Consider the following 24,148-nt stretch of genomic DNA (forward strand, 5'->3'; position numbering starts at 1 on the left):
TGCTGTCTGCATTTGTCACAGCCCCAATTGAAAGATTATGAAATGTTGCCAAAAAGCAAGACTACTGCCCTCTAGTGTCTAAACTGTGGAGGCACTTGTATGTTACCCATTAAGCCGATTTAAGAGACACCTCCTTTAAACTGAACAATTCTTTTTTTCTTCTTCTTTTTTTATATATACAGTATATGGCATTATGTATTGTAACTGTGTACAATATATATATTTAAGAAAATTTAAAACAAAATGAAACAAATAAAATCTTTCAAAATCCAGAAATGTGCTTTTCAGTTTATTCTTTGGCAACTTAAAAGAGAATTCTCAGACGAAGTGTAGTTTGAGTATTTCACATCTTTATTTCTGTATTTCTTTTTTTTTTGTTTTTAACAATGTTGTGGCACCCAGGTCTACAGTCTCAAAAACGTGCATTTTGTTTTCCTGCAAATAATAAAAAATAAAATCTTGACTTGAGAAAAGCAAAGAGCAGGAAACTAGTGTTTAAGTCATATCTTTGTCTAGCTTTCAGAGCTTAATTATTCAGTTCTCAGCATCAACACATTTATACAGACCAGTCGATGTTCAGGAGTTGTTCCCCTTTTGTAGTAAAAAAAAATATTTCCTCCATTTAAAACAATATTTTGTTTTTTTTTTCTTCTTTTTTTTAAAGTAGTATATATATCAGTCTTTACAAAAGGTGCAGAGTACTCTCTGCTTTCTCAGCCAAAACCAACCCAAAAATCAAAATCAACAAATGATCACAGGGCAAAAATAGATGGTGGAAAATAAGGAATGACAAAGTGATAGAGTGGGAGGGGGCATTTGTTATACTGTACAGTAAAATCCTTTAACCACTTAAACCCTCTAGACTTAGTAAAACAGACCTGAGTTACACTATTTGGTGTTTTTTGTTTAAGTTATTTTTCTGTTCTGTTCTCCAAAAATAGCCAATCTACAAGGTCATTGTAGATGTTGGCGACTGCTCTACCCCATAATATGGATGCTGGGGTTCAAGTGGTTAATTTCACTGTAGTGTGTACAATTGCAACAATTTGTTCCATTTGTACACAAAGATCCATTTGGTTCCAACTAGTTACATTGATACTATGGATTTAATTGTTTTACTGTCGAGTACACCATTTAAATTATTTATAAGGAATTCAAACATGTGTTGGATCCATTTTTCATCATACGTCAAGATCAGTGACATACACCCCCCACTCCTCCAGTGACAAATGTGATGTGACTGAAATGAAGGGCTGATTGTGATTGGACAAGAGGGGGTTGTGGAATGAAGGGCTGATTGTGATTGGACAAGAGGGGGTTGTGGAATAAAGGTCTACGTGACTCATTATTGAAGGGATAAATTAGAGAGGGGGGGGGGGGGGGGGGGGGGGGGTAGAGGGATGGGGGGGACTAAATAACAATAAAGCAGTCAATTCTTATTTTTGATACTTTTTTAATTTTACATTTTTTTGTCTTTTCCTTTTTAAAGAAAAAAAAAAGCTGACTGTACAGAACTGAACCTATAATTTATGCCTATTTAAAGTTTTCCACCTCTATTCATCATGATAGCAAAGAAAGACAAAGGGTGAAGAGAGTTCCATCCAACGACAAAAAGAAAAGAACAAATGATTAAAAACTTTCAACTTGACTCAAGGGAATTAAAAACCAAATGGTTGTCTTTCTTTTTTAAACTAGAAATAAAAAACCCCAAATAAAAATAAATAAATGCAGCAGATCAAAACAATGGCAGTTGACATGGTTTCAACTGAGGAAGAGGCGGTGTCGTGTGTGTATATATATTTATATATAGATATATATATACTTATATATACACTTCTATATAAACTTATGTTGGATAGTTGCATTGACCGTTTATGGGAGCCGATGGTATACAAAGTGAGCTAATTTTTACTTTGTGGTAAGACAGTGTATCCCCGAAAATCGGTCATTTTCAGCGAACGACACCATCGCACAACAAAGTATAAACTAGGCTTTAGTGCAGATGCAGTGTCTTATCAGTTGGCCGTCAGTCCTGTCGCCTCAGAGGAAAGCCTGCAGAGAGACACATCGAGAAACCAGGGGAAAGAATAAGCCATGCAAATCAGACAATATTATCCCTTTCTTTACATTAGAATTATTTCATTTCACAGATACAGAGAAATTAACATGTTTCCCTGCTTTCAATGAGAACCTTTTAGTCGACTTAAAAAGAGTTGTGCAGCCCTCAAATTCATACCTTGGGTTTAGTAGGGGTGCAGGGGAACAGTGACCTGACTCCGCCAGATGGGGCAGCAGAGAGTACACCAGTGAACTCTCTGCTGCCCCATCTGGCGGAGTCAGGTTAGGGGAACAGTGACCTGACTCCGCCAGATGGGGCAGCAGACAGTACACTGGGTTCCCCCCACCTGCTCCCATCTGGGAACTCTCAGGCAGACTTGATGCCCGGCCACAAGACGGCCTGGCCAATCAGCGGCAGCTAGAGGCGGGATCAAGGCATACACAGTGCTGCCTTGATCCCGCCTCTAGCTGCCGCTGAGTGACAGCTCAACTAAAAGAGTGCCTGGTGTTTGGAGTACTTTGGGATTGAGACGATGAAAGCCCGAGTTAAACATAGTTGTGTACGGGTGACGCACACCAAAAACAGATGATCTATGAGCATGTAGATCAGCTATTTTTCAATAGCTAAAGCATCACATAATGCTAACACCAAAAGGGGTTCCCGCCCAAAATGGGTTAAACATAGTTGTGTACGGGTGACGCACACCAAAAACAGATGATCTATGAGCATGTAGATCAGCTATTTTTGGTGCAGGACACCATGCGCAAATAAGAGCCAGGCATAACAGGTCCGTTTTTTGGGGTCCCGATTTTTAATTATATATTCATTTTCTTTTTGCAGGTCTAACATCCAAAGGTAATTTGGTATAAACCTGAGGGCACTGGGCAGAATACTGATGCAGTCATCCTCGCTTGGGCAAAACTTGTGTATATAGTACTGTACATGTGTGTGTGTGTGTGTGTGTGTGTGTGTGTGTGTGTGTGTGTGTGTGTGTGTGTGTGTGTGTGTGTGTGTGTGTGTGTGTGTAAACAGACCGAGGTCTGTTTATTTTAACAGCTGACAATATTCACTAGGAAATTGGTTATCGAGGCGAGGTGTGTAATCCCAATTCCATGAACTGAATACAGCTTGACATCTTAAAGTGAGAGGCGCTACCTGAGCCGAACGTACACAAAGAGAACGAGAGCTATAGTAATTACTAGTCAATGTAGTCAAATAAATTATACCTGTGTCCATGCTTATTGAAGTATTAGTAGTCCCTTAAAAACACAATTAACTCATAATGCAGTCCTTTAGGAAGAGACAGGACAAACCAAGCGACCGGTTATTTACCCCAATAAATATGGCAGCAGCCATGTATTTCTGGTGGTGATGCAACCGTGTGTGTGTGTGTGTGTGTGTGTACGCGCAATAAATGAAGCATGGCACAGCCAGATACAAAAGCAAGTGCAGGTACAAGACAACAAGGGGCTATTGTCAGTACTTTTAGTATATGACTTTACATTTCCCAACATTAGTAAGGGGAGAGCCTTCGTCTTTTAGACTTGGACGTCAACTCGGGGACTATTTTTGGCTCGGGGGCCAGGGAGTGGGCGGGGTTATTGGCCCCGGTGCCGACAACATGGAGGGCCAGGAGGGGGAGGGGCTTGAGACTGAGCAGACTGGAGACACAGGCGGGAGAGGAGCCGGGGAGCGGGGATTCAGTGGAGGAAGAGTTAGAGGAGGAGGAGGGAGGAGGTGGAGGAGGCGGCCCTGGAGCCAACAAGGACAGAGGGATGGAGGCTGAGGGAGGCACCACACAGGAGGAAGAGGAGGAAGAGGAGGAAGGTGTAGCAGCGGAGGAGGAGGAGGTGGTGCTAGTAGTAGTGGTAGTAGTGGTGGTGGAGAGAGGGCACAGGCTGGTCTGTTCGGGGTTCAAGGAGGAGGGAGGAGGTTTAGAGGACTCTACACTGTAGAAGGAGAGAGGGAGACAAGGAGAGAGGGACACACAGTCGGGATGGGTTACAGGCCAGGGTAGGCTGGTGAGTGGGGGTGGGAGACGGGGGGGAGGGGGAGGAGGAATACACAACCACTCAAGGATGTGATTAGAACAACACAAAATAAGGAGGATAGTAGGAGTTAAGACTTACAACTGGGAACAAGGCAGTTAAAACGGCCCCAAATAAACAAACAATAGCGATGGATCAGCGCGCACGTGTGTGTGTGTGTGTGTGTGTGTGTGTGTGTGTGTGAACACGTGTGTCAAGAGGCGACATGTTCTCATCTCTATGGATCAAATTTTGCCACTTGCGATTGGGAAGGTATCTTTAGCATTCACATGCTGAGCATTGCTGACACACAAGGCAAGGCATCCTTTTGTGTATCATGTTGATGCCAAAGGAAGGCAGACCATTTGCAGATGGAAAGAGGACCATGTCAACTCAATATGCAATTCTAGATTAAGGTTAGGCACAGTTCAAAGGGTTTAGAGTAGGTGTCGGATTAGGAGTTAGGATTTGGGGAATGGTACAGTCCAAACGGACCATATTGAGACCTCATTGATAGGCCAATGGTCCACATTCTTCCAATGTTTAGCCACATGAACCCTAGCGTCTATCCTTATTCTCAGATAGTCTATTTTTGCAAATGGACGTATAACTATACCTGCCTAATATAGGGTTTAAGTGGTTAACACAGAATGCAAAAGGTTGCTGTCCGCAACAGCATGCAGGCACTGGGCAACAAAGACACCTACCTAAACAATAAATACGATGAGCAACAAAGAAAGGTAATATGTCTGACATAACATGGAAAGGATAACGAAGCATAGCTGTATGAAGTAAAACCAAAATGGCAGCCATAGTCAATTGGCAGGAGTAAATGGACCATTTTTATAGGAGACATTTTGATGGGTAAACATAGCGTAGGGTCATAATAATAACGTTTACACCAGTGACACACACTCAATTAACTTAATTACATTTAGCCGTGTGTACTGATGTGGAAATCATAGCGGAAGGCACGCTGCCACTCAAGTGACTATTGGCCAATCACAGCTCGTCTTTTCCGGGAGTTATCAATTCAATGGAGCTTTATTAGCATGAGAAAACAAACGTTTACATTGCCTCTGATTCAGGCCTACCGAACGTCCCCTTCTGTGAGGCACGTGGAAGCTTGCCCGAGATACAGACGCCCCAGAGCTGAAGGTCTATGGTGGATTTCTAATGAAATGACCATCATAGAACTGGAACCCAATTAACCAAGTAGTAGTTAATCCAGTGGTTCTCAAAGTGGGGTCCGGTGACGCCCAAGGGTCCTTGAGGTGGTTCCAGGGGGTCCCTGGCTAAATGACTTAATGGCGTCAAAATCATTTCAGCCAACCTAATAATTTCAACCAACCTATATACACACATCGACTTTTTGAAAATAGCCAATCTACAACGGCGTTGTGAGCTTCTCGGTCTGGTCTATATATATATATATATATATATATATATATATATATATAGCCGTTTTATTGTATTTCTCTAAACTCAATAGGAAGGCATGCTGAAGGCACGTCTGCTGAGGTAGAGTGTCTGGCAGAGATGAGGGGGGGAAGAAGTGACAGCCAAGCAGAGCAACACATGACCCAGGCCAGCAAGATGAAAATGGCCACATTTGGGGAATAAATAAATACAAAAAAAAAGTGTGGGTTAGGGCTAGTGAAGTCTGAAAATGAATAAAAGCACCTTGGGTAAGACAATGCTCTCCCAACATCTCACCTGGCATTGATGAGGTACTCGGCCAGGCTGATGCTGGCAGGGGAGCCAGTGATGGTGACCTGGCGGTCTGCAGATCCGTCCACCGGATTGGCGATCTTGATCTGGGCGCCCGACATCTGCCTAATCTCATTGATCTTGGCCCCCTGACGGCCGATGATGCAGCCAATCAGCTAGAGCGGAGGGATGAGCATTGTAAGGCACTGATTTACATAACCGTCATGTTAATAATATATTATTTATCAACCTCATGAATATATCTGCGAACTTGGAAGTCGTTTGCGCAACTGAACCCTATAACATATGTACAGTACAATCTATGATATTTGTGATCTAATCTATATGATTTGGACTACGACATCACATTCGCAAACTTCCGTATTTTGCTGTAAATATAAATATGCTGTATATAGACATATGATCACCTCAATGGGAACAATGGGATTTAGGTTCAAAATCTGTAATGTATTTGTGCCACGTTCAGCGTGACCACCAATATAAATATTTATTGCCATTAAACGTCACCCTATCATTTTTTTCCCTGATGCCAACAACTGGAATTAAAGTGTGCCAACATTGTGATTTTGTCAGAGGACTGAGCAGTCCTAAATGGTGCATACTTTTGCAAATACTTACATCATTTGGAATGGTCATCTCATGGGAACTGGTTTGGGCATTGGCGTCCATACCTGATAAGAAATGTACACCATTTTCTTTTTAAATCAAGTGTGAAGTGAAGTGTGCTCTTATCATCATACATCATCTCATTCTGGCCAATCACAATTTGCGTCCTCACTTTTGTCTTCAATGTTTGTGTTTACACAAACCCGTAAAGCTGGGCATAGCCTCAAAAATAATCACACCTGTGTGAAGTGAGGGGCGCTCTTATAATATAATATAATATAATATAATAATAATATCTAATTCTGGCCAATGACAAGTTGCATCCTCACTTTTGTCTCACAAACACTCAAAAAAAGGACATAGGAGCCCTCAATAACCCAGACCCATCAAAGACATCTTATCGATTCAGGCCATTGTCTTATGCATCACTCAATTCTGTAAAACTATAAATAGGGGTGGCAAGGACATGTCTAAAATGACAAAATAATATGTAATCAGTCTTCAAGGATGAGAGACTATTTTAAAGTATCCCATTCATTGGTATGGGATATGTCACAATATATGCTGATTTGTATCATTTGATTTGATTAATGTCACAATAATGCTGATCTACAAGCTTCTGTTGCAATCCAAATGTGATGCGGTGTGAGCTTTGTAGATTGGCTACTTTCAGTGTACGACAAAGTACAATTGGGCTTAAGCAGCCCAGCCACTCTGGTGCGTACCAGTGAATCCCTGGTTGCTGGCTGCAATGGGGAAGGGGCTCTGCTGCATAGCCAGCTGGTGAAGCTTGGTAAGCTGTGGAGAGATAGCAGCAGAGGAAGACTGTGAGAGCGAGAGGGGGGGGTGGGGCGGGGAGGAGTAGAAATGGAGGAAAAAACAAAGGAAGAGGAAAGATGGGAACAAGAACTGTAGTGAGTACAGATTAATGTAGAATACACAACACGGATTTTCAAACAAATCACACAATGATTTTGACGTTCTGTGCTCTCATCCTATCTGAAAGGTGCAACATTGCCGTGTTCTCCATGTTGGGTAATGGGTACCAGAGAGGTATTCCTCGAATGTGCAGGTTGCTTCCATTCATTAGGCCGTCTTGAAGTCTTCTGGCTCGGGCCGGAGCCACAAAGCACAACGTAGATTGGTATGCAGAGGACCTCCTACCCAACATCAATACAAGGTCCACAACATAACTGAAATGGTCAGTTAACATCACTCTATTGCAGTCAACAAAGCATAGGCAGGGGGTGTTTTGAGGAGGGGATGAGAGGGTATTTCATCAAAACACCATCCCCTAGATACATTAGGCCTGACCTCGTAGTCGAATACTCGATCGAGGGAGTCTTTGTTGACTATACCCATCTCTTGGTTGATTAGTCAATGTTTCTTATTTTTGCTTTGGCTGTACTTTGCTCAGCCAATCAAATCATTGCTATGGGGTGATCAGCCAATTACAAGCCAATGTTTGTGGTTAGACAAACCCGGAAAGCTGGGCATAGGAGGGGCTAGTGAACCTCAAACAATATCATGATTTATTGGGAGAAACCAAGCAATTAAATGTTAAATCAGACATTAAGCACCCCCCACAGGCCAAATGGAATGATCCTCTATTGAATAACATTTTTATGACTGATTTGACTGCCACTCTGTCATTATCACTTCCAATGCTGATGGAGGAAATTCTAATGCTCATTTAAAGAGAAAAGGATTAGGTGAAAACATGGGGCGAGAACAGGGAACATCATAATACTGAAGAGTTACCAGAGCAAAAGAGAAGGCTGCGTTTATCTGGGCTGCACTAGACGTTTCAAAAAGTATTTATTTAAAGACCTGTAAGCCTCAGACAAGGCCAACTCGGATCGTGACAAAACACAATTTTTGGGGCCGAACAAATAATTAGAAAGAAGAAGTTGTTTTTCTTCTTTGTAATCATTTGTTCGGCCCAAAATATTGTGTTTATTGTCATGATGTGTTTGACTTTGTCCAAGGCTTACAGATCTTTAAATAAATACTTTTTGAAACGTCTATGGGAAAAATGCATGGGAAATTCTTTTCCGGGCCCGTCGTCGTGAAAGGGGGCAGGACTGCGACGCTCTATATTTAATGACACACAAACAGAACCCCCCCCCAAAAAAAGGAGAGAAAGGCTAAGCAACAGAAACAGATTGTTATTTGGAAGGGTGGAGAGTAAATAGTTTTGAGCCATTACATTTTTGGCCAGAACATAGGAAATATTAAAACAAAAGATAAATAAGTACCACTATAGATGCATAAGGGTTCAAATATTTACAAGGGATACATCCAAGTCTTCAGACCCTTTCAGGTTTTCCACATTGTATATTCGTTAGTTTTGTCCCCTCATCAAGCTACACACGTTACTAAAACAAAATCAGTTGGTGTTTTGCTAAATAAAATATTCAAACCATTTGTCATGACACTCGCAAATGAGCTTTGGTTCATCCTACTACTTCTTTTAGAGGCTTCCTCAACTTGAGTGGAATCTACCGGTGCCTAAATGAATTCATTTGAAAATTGAAGACCCATGTAGAGATGTCTACCACACTTACATCTGGCTGTGGAATCGCGTGCTGTCCTTGTACGGCATACGCCTGAAACAAATGGAAACAAAGACTTTCATAGACCTCATGTCACTTAAATGTTCAATTCACGTTTTACAGGGAAACATTTTACTTTACGTCCCTTGATTAAAACATCCAGCATGCAGAATATCTATTGAATAATATGGTTTTGTCCAAAGTCTCCACATTATTAGAAGAGAGAAGTCAAAGTGAAATCAAGGAAAACCAGTAGAATGAAAGGAGATTTAGTAAGATAACAGAGTTGTGTTATCATAAACAGTACTAGAAAACTACTCTTTAGAATGTCAGTTTGGGTGAATAATGGACGTTGGGAAGTCGGTTGCCTAGATTCTGAACTTAATACATGAAACATAAAACCCAAACCTGGAGATGCACAAAGATAAAACAGCGCTCTGCTGCACAGAACCATTACAGCTATTGTTCTCTTTTAACACAAGTTGCACTGGGAGCATCTAAAATGAATACTAGCACCTGACAGTTAAGGTCTTTTGCAGTCAAATTCAAGGACAATACAGACATGTTTCTTATCCAAGTGTTCAGTCCATGCTGAAACATCTCATACATGCATTGTTTTCATGTTGATAGTGTTAAATAAACAGACCCATAAGGGTACCTGTATTGTCATTTGTACACTCTCAGAGATAAAGCAACACTGAAGATTTTACTGTGCAGAGCATGAGTATTCTCAAAGGTCTCTTGACCCACCACACTGCTGTTTAAGAATAAGTACCTGTCCGCCTGCGAAGATGACAGGAGATCCTGAAGGTTTGGGTCGGTAGGGGATGGTGACCCCCTTAGGGGGCGACTGTATAGCAGAGGAGAACAGATGGGCACATGGTCACATTACAACGAACAGATGTCTCCTCAAAGTACTGTATGCAATACTAGTAAGGTGACGGTTCTACCTTTTAGGCATCAAATAACATTCACAAATGTTACTTAGAGGAAAAGCATTCAACATGGCATATATTTAACTAATGTTATGCAATGCTTGAAGCTCAGTGGAAATAACTTGATAGTAACTAGTAAGTAGGACATAGTAACATTGTTTCCCCTTTGATCTCCTCAATTTAGTAATATGTTGATTCCTGATATCCCCATCCCCAGAAGCTTTAGTGATGTAGAACATCCTATTCCTCACAGCTCAACAACCCTGCTGACAGGCACCATTGACCGGCAAAATGTGTTCGTATGGATACCCGGACGAGCCCGATGCACTGCAAAGTATTCAAACCCCTAGAGCCCGATCTTGCATGCCGGACACAATCATTTTGCATGTCCGCATCAGACTTCATCCTACATTAAAAACAATAAAATCCATGTAGAAACACGATCAATTCGAAATGATAAAATACATGGGCGCTGCGTTGACCAAATTATTTTTGTTCTTCTTGTTTGAGTATAACAGCTACAGCTGAGCGAAGCATAGAGGAGCGAAGCGGGCAAGTAGCAGACCTCCCCTCTTTTCACTGAACACACACACACTTCTCTCTCACAGCTACAACAAACGTTGCTACAGAGGAGTCGCGGACAGACTTTCATTTGCGAGCCATGTGAGGTTCCAATCCAAACGGGGCTAGCGTTTGCCTACGATGTTTAGGCTATTCATTGTCGCGATGCAAACTGCGTTGGGTCTGTGAGTGCGAGGAATAAGACTTTAGCTTCTGTACAGTCAGTGTTACTCATTGATGCAAAAGAGCACATGCATCGTCGCCTAATATGCAATCTCTCCAAGGGTCAGAAAGTATGACAGACCAGTAAAACCACACAAGCCGGTCGGGACAAATAATATTTCTCTCTATATGGAAAAGGGGGACTGTGTGTGTGTGTGTGTGTCGTCTGTGAGTCTGTCGTCAGAGGAATACACCTAAAAATATTTATAACAGTGCAAAGTATAGACCAGCGGGTGGCGGATTTAGCCGCGGTTGCCGCGGGTGAACCGCAGTTTAGGGTGGATTAGGGTCAATTCAATATATTATAAATTAATATCGGATAAACCGCGGGTGAAATAATGCTGGAAATAAATTAATGGCATCTATCTATAGGCTTTATAACTTTTAAAACGGAAATAAATTAATGATATCTATCTATAGTCTTATAATATAGTTTTTAAAAGGCGCAAATCCTCGGCGTGCGTGCGTTAGTAGTATTTTAATATTTTTCATCAGGCACAAATTAGACGCCTAAGGAAGGACCACAACAACGGTGTAGAGCCTAGAGCGAGTGGTCTGCTAGCTGCTAGGCTAACAGGCAGCTGAGAGTGTGAAAGAAACTTACAACTAACTGAAACAAAAGGGAAGAATATAAATTTGGCGTGGGACTCGGTGCCATGGGATTGCATGGGGGCGAGGGTTGGACTTGGATATGCCACATGAAAAGACGTTCGTTGCGATGCGAGAACGTGCAACGGACGGCAGCCTTGTTGCCATGGAAATGGGAATATACAACCGTAACTGTCGGCAGTGGTGAGTGACACAACTTATAAATAGCCGATCTACAAGCTCACAACGCGTCGCAGTGAGCCAGCGACGCGTTGTGAGCTTGTAGATCGGCTATACTACTGTATACACTTTTGTATAGCAGCGGATTTCGGGTGGTTGCGGATATATAAATTGGATTAATTAATTAATTTGGGCAGATAACGGGCGGATTATAAATATGCACACTCGGATTCGGGTGACAAATAAGCTCGTCCGCTGTTCTCTAGTGCAAAGTATATATATTTTATAATTTGCACTGTTGTTTGCATAATACTTTGCAAATATTCAAGTTGTCAGATTTGGAATTGTGTATATTTTTTTCAGATAGGCTACAATATGAAATGGGAGTTAAATGCAATATATGGCTCGTAACGTTGTTGAAGTGGGACTCATAAAATGTCCCTGGATTGGAACCCATCTAAAACCCTATTTACATCACTGCAAGTCCATTGAAATTATTGTAGTCAGGAGTCCACGTACCTCAAGCATAACCACACAGATTTGCTTCACGCATTCTATGATGGACTGAGGAGTCCCGGCAATGGTGATGGCACGCTCCGTGGAATTAGGAAGCATGTCACCTGCTACTTGTACCTGAGCACCTGTTGACTTTAGTACACAAAAAGAGACGAGTGAGTGAGGGCACTACAAGACCCTAGTAATTATGCGCCCCAATTCCATAGGCAGCCAGTACAGTATCAACACTGAACAAAAACTTTTACACGCTCTACGTTGTCCTGCACTTTAACTACTTTCAACCTGGGATCACTATTTTGCACACGTAATTATAGGAAAAAAACTTTTCAAATAGCTGATCAACAAGCTCACAGCATATCGTTTGTGAGCTTGTAGATCGGCTATTTTCAGCTTGCGACACCATCATATGATGAAGTATAAAATAAGGCTTACATGGTACATACTGTAAGGTTAATGGCATCATCCTACATCAATTTAATTAGACATTTAGTATACCTCTCGAATTTCCTTGATTTTGCAGCCACCTTTCCCGATTAGGGACCCACACTGACTTGCAGGAACCACAATGCGCAGCGTCACTGGTGGCTTACTAGTAGCTGTGCTGTTTGTCATTGAGCTGCTAATATCCTGGGGGAAAAGATGGTGACAGAGATAAGTACATACTTTACACGGTTGGCTGGATTGTGTAATATGATCTCATCCCTTCCCTTTTCTAATTTGTAATACTATCTGACCAACAAAAAAAAATACTTTTGGGTAATCAAATTTTACCTGATTTAGGACACAAAATAAATAGTTAATGCCAACATGGGTTGGCCAAAAGAAAGAACCACCACAAGAAAAAAAAAAATCTGGTTCTGCACTAGTCTATGCCAGGGGTTCAACGTTTTTGGCTGGCCGTCATTACTAGTCAAACTTGCTCACGGTCAGGGAAATATTGCTGTTGCATGGCTCACAGTACTGAGGAATCTCAGCAATGACTGAAGATTTTGTTAGTGCCTGCATGGAACTGGGAGAAAACAGTGCGCTGAGTAATTGTCGGCCCAAGTGCACCTGTTCACCACCCTCAAACGAGTAGTGACCTTACGTTTTATTGCCTTTGTTGTCCGATACAAAGCAACCATAAAGAGTTCTACATCTTCTTTATTTCAGACTAGAGCCATGGTTAATCTATCCATAATGGGGCGAAGTAAGTAGTCCCTACCTCTTCCAACTTTTCAATGATCATGGAGAATGCTTTGAAGATGGCTGTGGTTGGTCCTGCCAGGGTGATGATCCTCTCAGGACAGTTTCCCTCAGAGATGTTGATACGAGCCCCACTCTGAAAGCAGGAAAAAAACATTATAATTTTGGCCCAGTTCGCTTGATGGCGTATGGTGGCACTGGGAACTTCATCAATGCTAACAGCCTCGTGGAGCTTGGATGTTTTTTCCTCTTCTTTGATGTTTGCTTTGATGCCTGACATCCAGCACCTGACCTAAATAATAGGCATTGAGATGTGCACAATCTTCTCTGTGAGGTATTTTATCATGAACATTTGTGAGGACCAATTATATGAAGATAGGTTGAAAAGTGGTGAAGTGGACCTTTAAGGCTACATGTCCGTTAGTGCAGTGTGTACTCTCGTGTGACTCGCTACATACTAAGCCAAAGTGAGGGAGATCACGGAGTTCAATAAAACGACGAAAGGATATGATCAGTCAAACTTTTCATACGGAAGACGTTACGATAAACCGTGTAGCACAACTAACATTCCATTAATTACAATGCAATGTAACAACTTTTGCCTTCAAATATTAGTAATGTAATAAAGTCTCACCTCTTCTCTCATCTTCTTCACAGATTCTCCTTTCTATAAGTAGAGTAAAGTCAGTTTCAGCTTTATTGATGGTGAATATAATTGTAGACATTACATTTAGCTTATTTGGAAGAACCCACCTTGCCGATAATGCTTCCAACTTCCTGAAATAAAGTAATGGAAAAGTGTGAATGTTAAAACCCTTTTTTATGATCATGTCATGAATTAATTTGCATTTCAAAACAGCTAACAGACTAAAATCTCCACATTGTTCATTAAAAGTCAGATGCCCTTTCTGTTATCAGTCATCTTAACACATTTTCCGCCAACAGCGCCATCTGGTGGATGGCTCAGGGCACCATCCAGTCATTTAATAGGCAAAGCATCTTATTCTGAAAGCCGTTTCACTCAGAAACCGAAAATCAGGAAGAAAACATCCGCTATGTAACATGTCCCGCAATTGTCATTTAATCCACCCACAACATAGTTGTAACCATATCGTTGAGAGAAATGAGCTGCAAATCAAGCTTGTTTTGACCTAAAAAAGAAGAATCTGCGAAATTAGGATTTTTTTTTTTTTTTATATATAATTTTTATCCCACGATTTTGTAACCCATTTTTCACCCGTGTCAATTATCTAATGTGATCCTGGGCTCTACACACCCTCCGCCAACCTGGGGAGAGCAACGGACTTGAACTCATGCTTCCTTCATGCATGAGTGTCCAAGTCGCTCCTTTACACCTGACATGGGGGAGTTTCCCTGGTGGGCGCGTGGAAGGAACACGTTATTCCAACCAGTTCGAAATTAGGATTTTAAAATCTGTGTCCCGCATAAGCCAGCGGAAATTTCATTTCCGTTTATTTCTTCATCGCACCCGAACCGGAGTCTTATGAGCACGTACAGGACACAGTTGTGAACCGTAGTCAATTCATATTAAAAAAGGCATGAAAAGGCATCAGCGTGGAAAAACATATGAAAGTAGGCACCAAAAGGCGCCGGGTGAGTTAAAGTTCTTTCAACACAAAAACTGCCTTAAAATCCCATAAACAATGTTTATTGAGTTAATATAGGCTGCAGCTGCTTCACGATCTTGGACAGCCAGTGGTTTGTATGTGAACCAATAAAATGATTGTGACTAATGTAAATTACAACCATATATTAGTCTGAATATTATACATGCTCTGTCTTACATCACGGCATCACAGACCAAAAATAGGCGATCTATAAGATCAACACAGTGCGGATGCGATGCATTCGGCTATTTATGGTCCATGACACCGCCGTGACAATGTATAAATCCGGCTCATGGAAGTGGGCACATCTGAGGCCTATTATAAAACACACCACTGTCTAACCATCTCATCACCCCAGCCACATGTAGGATCGTTCTAGCCTGGCTAATAAGCCAGACCGAATCAGCCGTTGGCAAAGAAAAAATTGCCTGCTGGCGGATTACGGTCTGGAGAGGCTCAATTGTACGCCCATTTCCTACACCAGAGAACTGGTGTGGCCAATCGGGACACGGTATGCAATATGGGCGGGCTTTGGTACAGTGACGTTCAATGCTTGAGACCTTTGACTGACAGTAGTTCTGACCAATTGCGTCAAAGAGAAAATGTTTGAACCCGCCCCCCCAGGAAACAAGATCCATACACAGCATCTCCAGACTCAAATACCGCACCAGTGTGATTTGAGTCTGGCTTATTAGCCAGGCTAGGATCGTTCATCTTTGCCATCACCAACTCAAGATTGTCATTCGTCATATAAAACTCTACCCTTGATAAGTGGCTTTCACTCAGTGATTCCATTTCCTAAATATGAAGTTGAAGATAATTTATGGCAGTGGTTTTCAACCCTTTTCATATCAAGGTCAATTATTTATTCAGCGTTTGAGCCACGGACCACCATATGCTGAGATCTAGCAGAATAAAACAGGATATGTTGTTGTGGTTGGATACGATTTTGTCCACAAATGCATGCTGTATTGATGTGGTACCATAGGAGAGATAATAGGCAAACATTGATCAAAATAACAATCTGCATTCTCCAATTGTGTTAAAAATCTAATAGGGGTCCATTTGGTTACCAATCATTTAGGTGGGGATCACCTGGAACCCCCTCAAGGACCACTGGTTGGGAACCAATGATTTATGGGCAACCTCACCTTGCCATGCATGAGCAGCCTGATGGTAAGAGTGACATTGAGTCCTCCTTCAATCACACCGGAGTCCATTTCGGTCACTGAATGGGGGCGTAGATGTCTGAGCAGAACTGGGGTCTTTGGTCACTGAGATGAATCTATGGAGGGAGGTTGATGAGCGAATATAGAAAAGGAAGGGTGGAGATGGTATGACAAAATTAAAAGGTGACTTGAGAGTAAAACACAATGGGACAGAGTAGACACAGGATGCCTGCTGATTTAAAACAATAAATATGGCTATACATTATTCAAACCACAAACTACTCAACAAACTACATGAACGTGCGTGACATTTAATTAAGCAATTCATGATAAATTGAAATGGGGATATAATTGAAATGGGGATATATTGTGCCCCTTTATTGTACGACTTACAATTAGTATCCCCTAGCCCAAGGTTTAGACTCTCGTAGCTAAACCTTGGGCTAAGTATCCCCCCTAAAATGAAAAATTATGTTCATGTTATTATAGTTAGATAATTAAGATAAACATTAAGATATAAACAGGAGTTAGTAGTTGCTGCGATCAGCATAACATACTGAGGCAAGTTGGAATAATATCAAATGGGTTTCGAGAGGCATTTTGAGATTTGAGGACTTCTGACGTTTGTTAAAGTGCTAGTGCTAGCCGGGGTTAGCATGAGGCTTGTTGGCTGCGCAAAAATGAATGGGCGAGCATGTGAGTTGCTAGTTAGTTAGCAACCTAGGCTAGCCCATAGGGCTTAGCCTAACTATGAATGACTAGCCAGTACAATCCCCCATGGCTGGGATAATTCTCTGTTTTCGCCTGGGCCTTCCAGCACATGTTTATATCAACATGGTCGCGGAAACTCCGGTAAAGTCAAAATAAAGTAAACAATAAATAAACCAAAACATTGTGGCGCACGCCTGCTGCTGGCATGCTCGTCAGTCGTCATGAAGGCCTAGCGGAGCTCACATGAAGCCTGTTAGCTACGGTTGCTAACCATTTAGCTTCTGGGCGCGATATCTTCGGCTTTACTTTTTGATCAGTAAAGCTCAGCGAAAAGGATGCGTGGATCTTACCTGATGTGTGCGTGGAGATGTGTCCGGGGGGAGGGTGGGGTTTGGGTAGAGAGGGGAAAGGTTTGGGAGGGTAGAAACCCAGGGGGAGTTTAGAAAGGACTCGGGGAAGAGGGAAGAGTGATGTGAGAGATCAGCTCCACTCCTTTACACAAAGACAACAACATTAGAACCCCTGAACTTTCCCCTTTCACCCATCACCAGCATCATCATCCCTCCCCCTCGTGTGCTCCTGTTCAGTTGCTCCTCCTATCCAGTGCAATATTATATACAAGCTCAAATTAAAACAAATTAAAATCATAAAGTGTCTTTCATGTCAATCTTTGTTTAAAAAAAATCTTCAAAACTAGTAAGATCTACAAAAATAGCACTGCACACTCACGTGTGACGATTCTTGTGAACTTGTAGATCGGCTATTTCCTGGCCTTGTTGAATTTCAACCTTAAGTAAGCCATATTACAATACAAATGTATAATGTTTGATTTGACATGTTGATACTGGTGTCTGGTGTGTAGAGCACATCCAAGCTTTCTACAAAAATGTACAAATTCCAATCTGGCTCCAGAACATCCCATTCCACTAATGCATACTTGCATAGGCTATGCCTTCTCTATTTGAATGACCACATTAACACGAGGTGGACGCAGGCAAATACTGAGGCATGGTCATGCTGAACCTCCAAAAGGGTTGTGACACCGTAAATCACTCCATACCGATTGATAAGCAAAAAGCAATTGGTTTTCATAGTACAAGTGAGCTGGATGCAATCCTATATAAGGGGAGAGAACAGATGGTGGAGGTGAATGGAACACAACACTCCCCCCCCCCCTCCCAGTGAGCTCTGGCGTTCCGCAAGGAAGCACTAGGGCCTTTACACCTAATCTACACAGGCAAGGAGCAAGCGTTCCGATGGCGATATCACATGAAAAACTGATAGCGACATGGAGCGTCTGTCATTGCGTTGCGACATTGCCTACACGCTACTATTTATTGGTTATTTGATTGGTTCATCAAATAACCAATAAATAGTAGTGTGTAGATCTCAACCAGTGTTTGGGGCCGCGAAACCTTACTCAAATACTCTGCGAGTGAACATAGGAGGGGTGGACGACATTGCTGCACAGCACGTTGTCGCTCGCGGTACGTCAGGAGAGTCTCATTGAAAAACATGTGATTCTATTGAGATTTCATTGTTCGCTCGCATCGCTGTCAGTGTAGATGAGGTGTTACTGTTCCTAATATATTCGTTGCTGTCGGGAGGAAACCTAACTCAATTTTTACATAAATCACAAATTGAACACCCTTTACATCTGTAAAAAACGCTTTGGACAAAACCTCTTCATTCCATTGGACCCTCAAACTGTCTGCTAAAGCAACTATAACTCCATCACCTCTCATGCAAGTAATTGACAATATATAAAGTCACACCACAACTTTGATGAGGCAGTATTGCTTTGTTTTCAAAATAAGGTTTTCTTCATTTCCTTAAACATGTATATTTTTAATTTCCTGAAAAATGAACATTTTGGAGTTAGGTGGTTTCTTCCCGACAGAAGAGATTTGTAAATGACATGACATCAGCCTGTGACTGCAATTTCTTCTTGTACAAAGGACAAATTAGAGGTTGAAAAAGGCCTCAGCTGAGTCAGCTCTGAACTCGGTAGAATCTGCAGCTGGCTCGCTGATAACATTAAAGCTGCTATAAGCAATATTTCTCAACATTTTAATGACATTTTTTTATTATTATGTTTTGGTATTCAGACAGCCAGCAATGAGTAAAACGCTCCCAAAAAGAGTCTGTGACACATCAGGCCACAATCTGCATTCAAAAATGTTCCTAGAAGCTTTGTCATTGGTCGAAAACAACCCGGTTGAAATGACTAACTAATCAGGAAGTAGACAGGCAAATCGACCAATGACAAAGGTTCTAAGAAAATCTTTGAATGCAGATTTTGGGAGCGTTTTACCCATTGCTGGCTGTCTTAAATACAAAAAAATAAATAAAGAAAAGGTCATTAAAATGTTGACATGTTATTACAAGAAAATATGAAATTACCTACCTGGGTTCCATCTTAGAGGCAAATCTTTCCAGTGATAAAATGGCAACTAATGTAATCTAAAGAGTTTTGTAATGTACACGATCTCCTCACTGCATGGTCACATTGGTCAGTAAGTGTAATTCGAAACTGGCCCCCGTAAATAAAGTCTGAGTCCCCCCCCCCCCCCCCACTTTCCCTTGTGTGTGTTTTTCCCTTTTCTACATTCTTTATATGATGAATTGAAAATGGTGGACCCTGTTGTAAACAAGTGTAATGCTTAATCATGGTGTCGTCCAAAGTAACAGTTTTTGTATTGACTTGTGCTTTCGTTTGAAATGTACCCATTCTGCATACTGTGAAATCAAAAATTCAATCAAGGTTTCTTCGACTATGCATGCACCTTCCTTCCTGCATGCACCATTGTACGTCATGGTACCATAGCACCACAAAGGCCCTAAAAACAAGGCTCCAGACATCCCAAAACAAACTGGTCAGGCTACTGCTTGGCCTTACTCCTACAACTCACCTTAACCCTGCTCATTTTGATAGATTGGGATGGCCTAGTAGATGACAATTACAGCAATTGGGCCTGGTTTACAAGATACGTGGTTACATCAATCACTTATCACATCACCAGAGGGATCTCGACAAATCACGTTCAACCCAGATTTGGCTCAAACAAGGGGTTAAATTAATTTCGCTCCTATGCCACAAAAATGTGTAACACCCTACCAACCGTCGTAAAGGAATGTGAATCCCTACTCACCGCTCTCAAAGTGCACTTACGGGTGGTTGCAATTCGAAACTGGCCCCAGTAAAAAGTTAAAGCCCCCCTGCCCCCTTTACTGTAGGCCTACATATAATTTCTAACCGTTTATATGTAGTTTTTGCATAAGTACTGTATATTTGTACAGTATGTCATTAAATGTTCAAATAAATGTAATATGAAGGGCCTCAATGGAAACAAGCCATAGTGCTTTCTTGGGTTATAAATCCTCTTAGCACACCTTGTATTGACTGTTTTATGGCCAATTTGTCAAATATTACACATTATATTATTAGCAAACTATCTCCACATGAATAACCCATTAAAATCTCAAAATATTTAAATAGATTTTAATAAGATATTTTACCCACATTAAAACTTTCACTTGAATTTGGTCAATAATGCAATAAGTGCAAAGTGAGCAGGTTAGATACATTTTTGCATAGTGATTGTGAATTATTATCATTTACAGTAGGACATATACACTTTTACTATTGCAAATGTTATCAAATAAAGTGTGTATACAAACAGGAAACAATCAAAAGGAAAACACACAGGAATGGCATTAATGCATCTTAAGGCATGGAAATGTTCACTTGCACACAATGTATTGCACAGATACTTACAGTGTTATATGCAATACTGTATTGTCATATACATCTTGTTAGGAGGTTATCAGTACTGTCTGTTCAATGTTAATAGCGGTATATGTAGCTCATTCAGCAGTTCTCATTACTTGGGAGTTGTATATTGGACCGACCAGCAGCCTCAGTCAGTCAGTCACTGCTACTGCTGCTGCTACTACTACTTGAGGACGACTGTGGAGAGTGAGTGAGAGAGAGAGAGTGAGAGAGAGAAAGAGAGAGAGAGATGATGGTTATCTTAACCCATTAAGACCTGAGGCCGATTCTGCAAATCATGCCTTCTAAATCGTAACAGTTTTCTGAAAAATGTATGTCAAGGACCCCCAAAATGATATCCCATCTCAAAATATATTGAAATAAATAAAATAAAATATTGAAATAAATAAAATAAAATGAAAAAACACACACCGAGCCCCTTCTAAACAGCTCTGTCACCTACAGAGCCAAGCTGTAATAAAAACAAACAAACACTCCATAATAGAAAATGACAATATCAGACATGGGTGGGTGTTCCCCCAATAAGAACAAGCAGAAAGAGTCAGGAGACTTTACTGCTTTCAAAGTCCAAATGCCCAGAGCCTCACCCCTTGTGCTGATTCTACGAATGCCTTCTAAACCAATAGTTATTTCAAGATCTTTCAAAAATGTTCACAAATAGCAGATGTACAAGCTTGCAGCGCGCCACAAATTATTCGATCTAAAAAATAACCAACAGAATAATCGCTAAGAAAATAATCAATTTGCAGCAGTAGTCTTAAATTCCAACTCACCTTGCCATGTTTATGGTGTCCATGCTTGTGCACCTTGTCACCCTTGTGTGCCTTCTTCATCTTCTTCTTCTTCATCTTTTTGTTGGCCTTATGTCCAACCACGCCCACGCCCATGCCCATCCCTGCCATTCCCGGCATAATTCCCGGCATCATTCCCGGCATCATCCCCGGCATCGTCCCTGGATGATGATGGTGACCCCCTTTTGGAGAGTGGGGGTATGGGCCAGGGTACGGGCCAGGGTAAGCGCCTGGTGGTGGGACAGCCGGTAAACCACCTGGAGGTGCATAGGGCATGTTCACCCCCGGGGGCATGTGCGGAGGCATGGCCGGGTTCATCCCACCAGGGTATGTTGGATACTGCTGGCCTGCTGCTGGGAATCCTTGGTTCGGAGGATGAGGGAATGATCCTTGGCCTGCTGCTGGGAATCCTTGGTTCGGAGGATGGGGGAATGATCCTTGGCCTGCTGCTGGGAATCCTTGGTTCGGAGGATGGGGGAATGATCCTTGGCCTGCTGCTGGGAATCCTTGGTTCGGAGGATGGGGGAATGATCCTGGAGGGGGTGCACCGGGGTATGCAGGGTTGTAGCCGGGAGGGTAGGCGGGGTTCGGTGGGCCACCCGGAGGAGGCGGACCTGTGATTACACACAACATAGTCCATTATACACACCTAGTCACCTACATAACTTAAGGCGTATTTATATACTTTGTCATACGATGAATAGTGAAAATAAACAATTTATTTTTTAAATCTTTGAACTTTAAAAAAATATATATTTCTTTTATATTTTCGCCTAAATGCTCAAAATAGGGATGCCAGGTTGAAAGTGGATAATTAGACACCTGTTAGTGTTTTTCTTACCTTGGTTAGGCCACATGATAATCTGTGTGTTCTGTGACAGGTGTCCTCAGAAGAAGGCCTGGAGAGAAGTGAAGCACATTCCCAGCAGCAACAAGGGAGGCAGTGATTTGCACATTTATACAGTATATCTGGTCCATAGCTCTGGACCAGCTAGCTAGCGCTCTCTCTCTCTCTCTCTCATATACACACACACACACACACACACACACACACACACACACACACACACACACACACACACACACACACACACACACACACACACACACACACACACACACACACACACACACACACACACACACACACACACACACACACACACACACACACACACACACACACACACACACACACAAATTATTTATTCATATGGCCATTGAACCTTGACATATTATAAGATGAACCCAGCCTTTCAAATTACAGGCTTTCATCTTCATCACTGGATAGAAACAGAACTTTATTGTGAGTTTTATTTTATTTTATTAAAAATATATATTTTATTTATCAATTCATGTAGGACAACCTAGAGTCCTAGAGAGATCCATTGGCACAAATGTCATTACATAAACTATGGCGTAGCAGTACGCCAAGTAGACAACTCCCATTGCAGATAGCCAGTTAGTACTTTCTCAATACTAGTTTTCTTCTTACATTTATTATGGCTATATTATAATTTCAGAAAGTCTGTGTTTCGAGGCATGAATTCTCAATTATGTATTCCATTATGGCGATCAGATTTCAAGAATCGTCATTCACAAGCTTACCTTGAGACCTCTTGATTGTTTGTCAACGTCAAGTTTGTCAGGAATGTGGGTGGTGCTGGTGCTGCTCCCTGCTCCAGTGTGTTTGTCTTCCGGCTTTGGACGCTGATTCGATATGTTTCGTCGTACGATGGTGTCGCGCGGCGCTGAATATCGCTCTACAAGCTCACAACGTGTCGCGATGTGACGCGTTGTGAGCTTGTAGATCGGCTAAATTCAGCGTGACACCCTCGTACGACGAGATAGGACTGCGTGAGTAGGAAGCAGGTTATGGAAATGAGTAACGACGAAGCCCCGCCCGTCCTTAAATTAATTTCTTTGCTACTGTACATGGAGAAGTATTTTCAAAGTTAATAATGGAATCGTAGGATGTCACGTGTCACCATGTCAATGACAATGAATGGTTATACTGTACAATATTAATATCTATTTAGGCTATATTATATTCATTTTATCCCCCTTTTTAAGGAAAGAATAGGCTCAGACTCATCAGAGCGCGCGCCAATCGTGCGCCAATAATAAGTAGCCTACGGTAAGGATGAAATGAAATGAAATGATTACTATATTTACCCAGGGTATCTGGGCTAAGCTCAAGAACTTGTTTCCAGCCAGGCCCTGCTCATAGAACACATTTCATCGTAGTGGTTCAATGCCTTGTTCAAGGGCACTTCAGCGGTGGTAATTTTAACGTGTCGGACCGCTGATTCGAACTGGCGACCTTCCGGTATCAAGACCGATCCGCTATCCGTTCGGCCACCGCTGCCACCAATTACTATGGGCGCGTTCGGAAATACCCCACCGGAGGCCGGTGCATTGCACAGTGCGCTCAGTGCGCATTTTTCCGAACGCGCCCTGTGCGTAATAGCCAGCGGAACCTTAGAGTAGGCCTAATGAACACGCATGCTCTCCTGCGGAGGGGTGTCATTGCGACTTTGTCACTGCATTAAAAGTGGTAGCAATTGTACCCAATAATTAACTTGGGGTCAGCTAATTGCTCTAGTTTCATATCATTTGACATTTAATAGCAGAAAACGTGCATTTAAAATGTAAAATAATGTAAAATATCTCCGCTGATTAAGACAGACTTCTCTCCTCCAGTGAGCGCACGCACACACACACACACACACACACACACACACACACACACACACACACACACACACACACACACACACACACACACACACACACACACACAGTGTCACACACACACACACACACACACACACACACACACACACACACACACACACACAAAATAAATGCAAAAGGATAAAGCATGGGGG

The 24,148-nt window shown here is 41.9% G+C and overlaps 2 protein-coding genes across 5 annotated transcripts; both read right to left on the reverse strand.

Moving 5' to 3' along the window:
- Window positions 1-328: 328 nt before the first annotated feature.
- Window positions 329-17,247, reverse strand: LOC306929730 (poly(rC)-binding protein 2-like; the record flags this gene model as incomplete). 3 transcript variants are annotated; one of them, XM_079510376.1, is made up of 13 exons in its annotated part: window positions 17,024-17,247; window positions 15,945-16,078; window positions 13,919-13,942; window positions 13,800-13,832; window positions 13,185-13,301; window positions 12,476-12,607; window positions 11,984-12,112; window positions 9,754-9,828; window positions 8,991-9,032; window positions 7,149-7,221; window positions 6,436-6,488; window positions 5,803-5,972; window positions 329-2,052 (listed from the first exon to the last, which is right to left on the reverse strand). In XM_079510376.1, the coding sequence occupies exons 2-13, from the start codon at window positions 16,011-16,013 to the stop codon at window positions 2,016-2,018; spliced, it is 954 nt and encodes a 317-aa protein (XP_079366502.1). In that variant the 5' UTR covers window positions 16,014-16,078; window positions 17,024-17,247. The 3 variants fall into 3 exon arrangements, with proteins under 3 accessions (XP_079366502.1, XP_079366501.1, XP_079366503.1); XM_079510375.1 differs by having other exon boundaries at window positions 7,149-7,248; XM_079510377.1 differs by lacking the exon at window positions 329-2,052 and having other exon boundaries at window positions 5,799-5,972; window positions 7,149-7,248.
- A 2,912-nt stretch (window positions 17,248-20,159) lies between these two features.
- Window positions 20,160-22,970, reverse strand: prr13 (proline rich 13). 2 transcript variants are annotated; one of them, XM_079510380.1, is made up of 5 exons: window positions 22,866-22,970; window positions 22,099-22,156; window positions 21,749-21,871; window positions 21,240-21,604; window positions 20,160-20,643 (listed from the first exon to the last, which is right to left on the reverse strand). In XM_079510380.1, exons 2-5 carry the CDS (start codon window positions 22,112-22,114, stop codon window positions 20,602-20,604), a joined length of 546 nt encoding a protein of 181 aa, XP_079366506.1. In that variant the 5' UTR covers window positions 22,115-22,156; window positions 22,866-22,970; the 3' UTR covers window positions 20,160-20,601. The 2 variants fall into 2 exon arrangements, with proteins under 2 accessions (XP_079366506.1, XP_079366505.1); XM_079510379.1 differs by having other exon boundaries at window positions 21,240-21,871; window positions 22,866-22,969.
- Window positions 22,971-24,148: the final 1,178 nt, after the last annotated feature.

The sequence above is a fragment of the Electrona antarctica genome (assembly GCF_951216825.1).
Source record: "Electrona antarctica genome assembly, chromosome: 9".
NCBI classification, from domain to species: Eukaryota; Metazoa; Chordata; class Actinopteri; order Myctophiformes; family Myctophidae; genus Electrona; species Electrona antarctica.